General features: G+C 39.0%; 1 protein-coding gene across 1 annotated transcript; it reads left to right on the forward strand.

Annotated features, from left to right (window-relative positions):
* The first annotated feature begins 544 nt into the window (after positions 1-544).
* LOC117548276 (potassium-transporting ATPase subunit beta-like) lies at positions 545-5,397 on the forward strand. Its single transcript, XM_034219439.1, has 7 exons — positions 545-656; positions 2,103-2,231; positions 2,314-2,427; positions 2,524-2,729; positions 2,849-2,911; positions 4,411-4,503; positions 4,986-5,397. The coding sequence occupies exons 1-7, from the start codon at positions 545-547 to the stop codon at positions 5,142-5,144; spliced, it is 876 nt and encodes a 291-aa protein (XP_034075330.1). The 3' UTR covers positions 5,145-5,397.
* Positions 5,398-7,317: the final 1,920 nt, after the last annotated feature.

The raw sequence follows: 7,317 nt of genomic DNA on the forward strand, positions 1-7,317 counted from the left end.
GATTATCTGTGAAACACAGCAGCTCTTCCCTTAATATGTCTCCTTTGTTACTTTGTACAGAATCAGTCTGTTTTTGTTCATGTGTGTCAATCATTTGAAATATTAGCAGATCAAATGCAAGCGTCACCTTGGTTTTTTGTCTTTATTACCAGCTGTCTGGGTGTTCAAGGTGATCCTCTGGTTCCTCTGAGGAGTGAAGGACGTCATGCTGAAGGAGGAACTTCACCTGTTTCTTCGTTGGCCCGCCTCAGCCTCCCTACAGGAAGCAGGCCCACCTTTTCATCGGCCTTATAAATAGTGAATAAGAGATAACTCATTCATCACACTCTGGAGCAGCGGCCAGGGAGTGAGTGTTAGCTGAAATTACTGTAAAAGAGAAAGAGACAAGGGACAATACAAGACATTAGCACAAAGGTGCCTTAAAATCTTTGGGGAGGGACAGGTAGGAGAGAGGAGAAACACATATTACTGTAAGTGAGAGGAGAAAAAAGTGTGAAGGAAAGGAGAGGTCTGCTGTGGATCCTGGTCAGCACAGAGTTTCATCATGGCCGCCTTGAAGGAGAAGAGGACTTGTGGGCAACGATGTGAAGACTTTGGCCATTTTGTCTGGGACTCAGATGAAGGGAAGTTTATGGGCAGAACACCAGAGAAATGGGGTAATTATAACATTGTTATCCTTTTTTGTGCAACATTAAATAAACCTTAAAAATAAACCGTAAGTGGCTGAAACACCATTAATATAACAGCACAATGGCTCAGTATTACACACAAGGCAGGGCAATATCATTTATAACGCTGTAGTTTCACCACTGGCAATAAGTGTCATTCACTCATTAACAGCCTACTTGTCTCTTTGCCATATTTTTATCATTTTTAATAGCTGGCGACCAATGTCTCCAAACATTTAGGCAATCATCTTTCTCAACAACAATGACTAAAAAATACTTTACCTTTTTGCTAGATATCACTTTAAACACAAGAAGGTCATTCAAGTTGAAGACAATGTCAAAATTAATCAAATATTGTTAACTGCTATAATGAGTTATTTATGTCATATGTATCACAGTTACAGCGGCAATGATGTTTTTACATTTCAAGCTCAGCTGAAATGTTGTAATACAATATAATATTTAAAAAATATGATATAATAATACTGTGTAAATATATATGGTATTGTTCTATCCATCTTGGAAAACTGCAAATATAGTTTAGTGTAAGATAATAAGGCTTATGTTTAACAGTCTTATTAGGCAATTAAAGCAGCTTTTTACCAAAGTTATTTATCTTTTTAGTACAAAATTAACTTTTCATATTAGGAAGGGCCTTCATGGCCAGTATGGAAAGAAAGGATTACTGAAACCCATTTCTATGTGCATATAGTATGGGCAGTGGAGGAGCACATAGCAATACTACAGCTTTTTGAAATGCTAGCAAAGTAAAAATAATCTTGAGCTTATGAAGATATTGAGTTGATGTGTTTTGGGTTCCACAGTTAAAGAGCGACACACATCATACTTGTGTGTACAGTTCAGTTTGACATTTTCTGTCCTTCCAATATCACCACAGTGAGGTGTATGTTTGCAGCATGTGGGCACAGTGAGATAAGCCGCTGTGGTGATAAGCTTTATTTCTTTCTTTTGTCAGAGTCCTTCCCCCTGTGTTTGATTTCCCAATCAGATTAAACGTGCTCATATATACTGTAGACAGAGGACACCTTGACTTCTGCCAATTGAACCTGATCTGTGTCACAAGTGTTATCACATTTAACTAGTGTATACTGTCAATACAAGGATTTGTTTCACCTTTGTACATTTGTACACACTGAATAACAATCAGAAAAGGCCTATGAAATTGGAGATTTTACAAAATATTAAGGGTTATGGACAAAAAGAGACGCAATGCTGCCATGAACATATAACTCTCATCATGCCTCGTAGACACAGCACGTTGCATATGTTGTACATATTTATATTGTTTGTGTTTCTTGACTGCAGTACTTGCTATTGTCATTTATTTCTCTAACTATATTTGTTGATATGCACCAAATCAATGGGTCAAATTATCTTTTAACCACAATTTCGAAATCCCTCTGTCCTCCACAGTGTACATCAGTCTCTATTATGTGTCCTTCTACGCGGTGATGACCTCCCTTTTCAGCCTCGCCATCTGGACGCTCATGTACACCTTGGATCCGTACACGCCGGACTACCAAGACCGACTAGCATCTCCGGGTAACACATAATCAATAAGGAATTAGACAACGACTTAAATGAAACTTTAAATAACGAGCTCTCTGTTTGTTTCTCTGTTCAGGGGTGATGGTGTGGCCGGACACTTATGGAGAGGAAGTTATTGAAATCACCTACAACACGTCAGACAAAGCCAGCTGGATGAAGATGACCAAAATCCTCAATGAGTTCCTGGAGCGTTAGTATTAACTCTGTTGAAGCTTTTATACAGATACTAAAATATTTATAACACAAACAAGACATCTTAATCTTTCTCGCTGTCTTTCTCTTTCAGCCTACAATGACACCAAGCAGCTTGAGTGTAACAACTATAACTGCACAAAGGGAAAGTACTTCCTCCAGAAACACTTCCTCGGACCTCACCACACTAAGTACTCATGTCCCTTCCTGCAAAGCATGCTGGGACCCTGCTCAGGATTTGAGGACCCAACCTTTGGCTACAACTGCTCCATGCCTTGTGTCATCATTAAGATGAACAGAGTAAGTTTAATGCATTCAACCTTTTCTGAGCCCTTTTGGGAAAACCTGAATCTCGCAGTATATTAGAAAAAAGCTTGTTTAATGAAAATGACTAAAGGTACAAATGTTTGTCTCCGCAGATCATCAACTATTTGCCTACTAATCGCACAGACGTTGCCCCTTATGTAAACTGCACTGTACTGGTGAGCAACAACTCCATATACTGATTTTAACAGCACGCATTAAAAAATTAAAGAAGAAGAGTCATAAGTTTTACGTTTCATTTTCAGGGGTACTCCAGTGATTAAGGCCCAATCCCAAACCGCCCCCTATACCCTACCCCTACACACCGCGCAAACCCCTCCGTTTGCACGTTTGCACGTTTGCACGGAGGGTCCGCCACATTAAGTGCTGTTCCAAACCAACGAGTGTGGAGCGGTGTGGAGGGGGAGTGCGGGCTACCAAGCCATCAAACAGTGAGTCTGCATCGGTGCGGACTGGAGACTGGTCTCTACCTGACCGGTCTCAACGCTGTGTGTCCCCGGCCCAATCCCAAACCACGCCCTACCCCTACACAGTCACTACCCCTCCGTGACGGAGTGAACTCCGTGGAGTGACACTCGCAGCTCAATGAGGCTCCCTCCTGTCAGATGGAGGGAGTAAGGCCCAATCCCAAACCGCCCCCTACACACTACCCCTCCGTTTGCTTGTTCGCGCAGAGGGTCCGCCACATTAAGTGCTGTTCCAAACCAAAAAGTGTGGCGCGGTGTGGAGGGGGAGTGGGCTATCAAGCCATCAAACAGCGAGTCTGCATCGGTGCTGACTGGAGACCGGTCTCTACCTGACCGGTCTCAACGCTGTGTGTGTCCGTCAGGAATCACACTGTTTACAAGTAGTTCCAGCAAACATCCACTGATACATTGCGATGTTAACAACCTCATGATAACCTCACATTGTTTTTACTTAGGATCATACCTGTGTGTGTTTAGTCTAGATAAATGTGTGCATTTTATTATAAAGTTGTGTATATTTACAGATTGTTGCAAAAACTAAGAAGCTTATAAACATCAGGTTTAAAACTGAAAGAGCTTTACAAAAAAGTAACACAATTAAAGATGTTTGGAGTTTTATTTTAGTTATTCATTTAAATGTTTTGTCTAAGAGATGCTGATTTGAAACCGTTGTTACATACAGTTACGGCATTTCCTGTTTCTGCCAGAGAGAGCCTCGTTGAGCTGCTAGTGTCACTCCACGGAGTTCACTCCGTCACGGAGGGGGAGTGTGTAGGGGTAGGGTGTAGGGCGTGGTTTGGGATTGGGCCTTAGTATTGCACTTCCATCAAGTTGGAGGGATTCCTGAGAGACAAATTAAAGATCATAATCAATGCAGCAGAGGCACAGATATGCTGACTTTTATGTCCAAGTGTGAGCCAAGCCATAAAAACACTTGATCCTACATTTCCCATAATGCATTTCTATTCATATAAACCTTCAAGTTTGGTTTTATTTTTTTCAAACTCAACAACCCCAGTTTGAAACAGACCTTCTGTTATATTTTAGTCTCGGTGCTAAGGGTTATTTTCTCATATGACAAAGCTCCTCCAGGGTCACATGAGACATTATACAACAGTGTGCCCAGGCTGAGTAGTAGTCCTCTGGTGATGCCCCATTAAATATGACTAAATCTGTATCTGTGTGTTTAGGAAGGGGAAGGAAATGTGGCCAAAATTGAGTATTACCCTGAAAATGGAAATATGGATCCCTCTTACTTCCCTTACTACGGGAGGCTGGCACAGGTAAATCCACATCTGAATATTTAAATAACATTTGTTTTCTCTCTGTAAATATTCTAGGCAACAGTTTCACACTCATGTGTCATAAGTAAATGTTTCAACTGTTGTAGAGGGGCCACGATGGAGAAAAAAACACTAAATTAGTAGCCCTATTTGCAGAGTTAGCTTAGCACAAAGACTGGAAACAGGGGAAACGGATAGCCTGAAACGACTTCCCAAAATAACACAAACTGTTGTCATAACACTTATTGTACAGAATAAATTAACAATCTGGCATTACAATTTGTTATTTAAAGATTATTTTAGGGAATTTTGTTGTTTCCCTTTTTCCTTTCTTTATGCTAACTAGATTATAGCAGTAGCTACTGTAGCTGGTTGTTTTGATTATCTCATCTGTAAATGTCCTTAAAAAATTGAAACAACAAAACTTAACTCAAGCACTTGAGCATGAATGGTAAGCATTGTCTCTTTCTCCTTTCCTTCAGCCTTCTTACGTCAACCCGTTGGTGGCTGTGCGGTTCAGCCTGGTCGGAGCGAAGCACGCTAAGATCCAGTGTAGAGTGGTCTCAGAAAAGATCAGCTACGAAAACTACCACGACCCCTACGAGGGAAAAGTCATCTTCTACCTCAAAGCATTAAAATGAGAAACAGTAGAGAAGATACAGAGAAATCAGTAACAACAACTAACCTTTCAGTATCAGAGATAGAGCAGCTGACTACAGATAAACTATTATTCAATGACCTTTAAACCACTTTATTCTTTTAGACACAAGAGGTTGCAGTGAAACTATTGTAATGTGTTCACAGCTGTATTTTGCATAAACAACACGTTCAATAATAATCCAGCACCGGAAATATCCTTTTTTTAACACACTTTAAACTCCTTGTATTGTTACATTTCTGTGGTGCTTTTATGAACATGGTTGTCATGCTCATTCATGACACTCTTTGTTTTATGATTTTACATGAAATAAAAATACAATCTTCATATTGTCATGTAACCTGATTAAGGTTTACCAATGTAACCATCTGTCTGCTCGTCCACCTAAGTATTATACCACAGTTGACATCACCAAAACCAAAGTTACCAGTTATAAAGTTGTTAAATAAATAAACCTCCAAAAAAGGATTAAAAACTGTAAAAAAAAGTCTACATTACAACCATGACTCATAAGAACACATTGTTTTTATTTTGAAGGGGTCACAAGCCAAAAAAGTTGTGAAACACTGGATTAAAAGACTCATAGTGACATTTATTTATATGGAGTCATTAAGTCTAGCTTTCTACTAGATGTGTTTCCTGCACTATATATTAATGTCACTAATGCAATTAACATTGTCTTGACTTTGACAGTTGCCATATTTTTAAATGCTGCAAAGTAAACGTTTACCACTATAAAATGTCATAAATGAAAGACAAAAATGAAGGCACGAAGAGCCTGACGTGGAGTTAAGAGGGGGAGGTCATGTGTGTGAGTATTGGGGGCAGAGTAAGGAGGTAACAGAGAGATTTAGAAGATTACAGCTAATGGTCGGACCGAGGGAAGTCTAGAAATTCCAGAGATGCCTCAGACCACTGACTAACTGGATGGAGTTAAAAACTTCAATCAAAGCAATACAAATCAAAAGGTAAGGAAACATGGGCATTAAGATCACCAGCAAATAAAAAATTCCTTCATATCAAGGTATAATACGATATTCAAGTTCAGACAATGATCAGGATTCAAAAATGTTCTTCAGAGAAAGTAATGCAATCTGAGAAAAGAGTGAATACAGACTCAAATCAATAAAATAATGATGTATCTTCTTGTTTTTAATAAATACATTATCATTGTTAGTTATGACCAACAACACAGGAATGAAAACTCAATCCACTACACAGGAAAAGAGAAAAATACCCCTCTGTTTTGACGAAGGAAAATGTGAAATATATAACAAAATATAACATGTATATAGCTCATACTGTACATACACTTACACATTGCACGTTATGACAGATAAGACACAGACACTTACAGCAGAGCAGGCACACACGTTTAACATTCAATGGTAACCAGTGCAAGATTTTCCTTTTAATGCAACATCAGTAAAAAAAATACTGATGAACATGTTCTTGTGATCCCCTCTCTAATAATTAATTATCTCCATTTCTTACTTTGAACTAATGTACCGGTTTACATAGATTTGATGAAAATGAAGAGCCTAAAAGAAGAACGAATAAAGCCTGTTATAGTCTTTGTAAAATGAATTGATGTCATTTTAGGTAACACTAAAGAGTTTCCTCAGAGCTAAATTCACAGTATTACAATGATTACATTAAATAAATAGACATGTTTTTTAAACTACGATTATTAAATACAGCAGATACACTTCAGTCATGATTGAAGCTTACATTTGAATCACCTAAAAGTCAGACAAGTTACTTCAGATGGTCATATGTAAAAAAAAATAGGCAAAATAAATTATACAAAAACGCCCTATCATGCAAAATGCACTTTTTGATGTCTCTTATACATAAATATGTGTCCCCGGTGTGTAAAACCCAGTCTACGGTAAAACCCTCTCTCTTTTCCTCCGTACACAAATCTCTAAAAACGGGGGTACAACGGAGCTGATCCAGATTTGCATCCGATATGATGCAATATCGGAAATGTAGGCTGGCTTTACACCAACGGCCCTTTCAGAAACGTTGCTATCAGAAACAATGCCCGACTGTTTTGGACGTAATATGGTCGGTGCATGTTTACATTAGCATCGCTAACACTCAGAGCTAACCTGTACAGTACTGCACAGAGCATGTGTGTGAAGTGAAATAGA

Source organism: Gymnodraco acuticeps, unplaced genomic scaffold (assembly GCF_902827175.1).
Source record: "Gymnodraco acuticeps unplaced genomic scaffold, fGymAcu1.1, whole genome shotgun sequence".
NCBI classification, from domain to species: Eukaryota; Metazoa; Chordata; class Actinopteri; order Perciformes; family Bathydraconidae; genus Gymnodraco; species Gymnodraco acuticeps.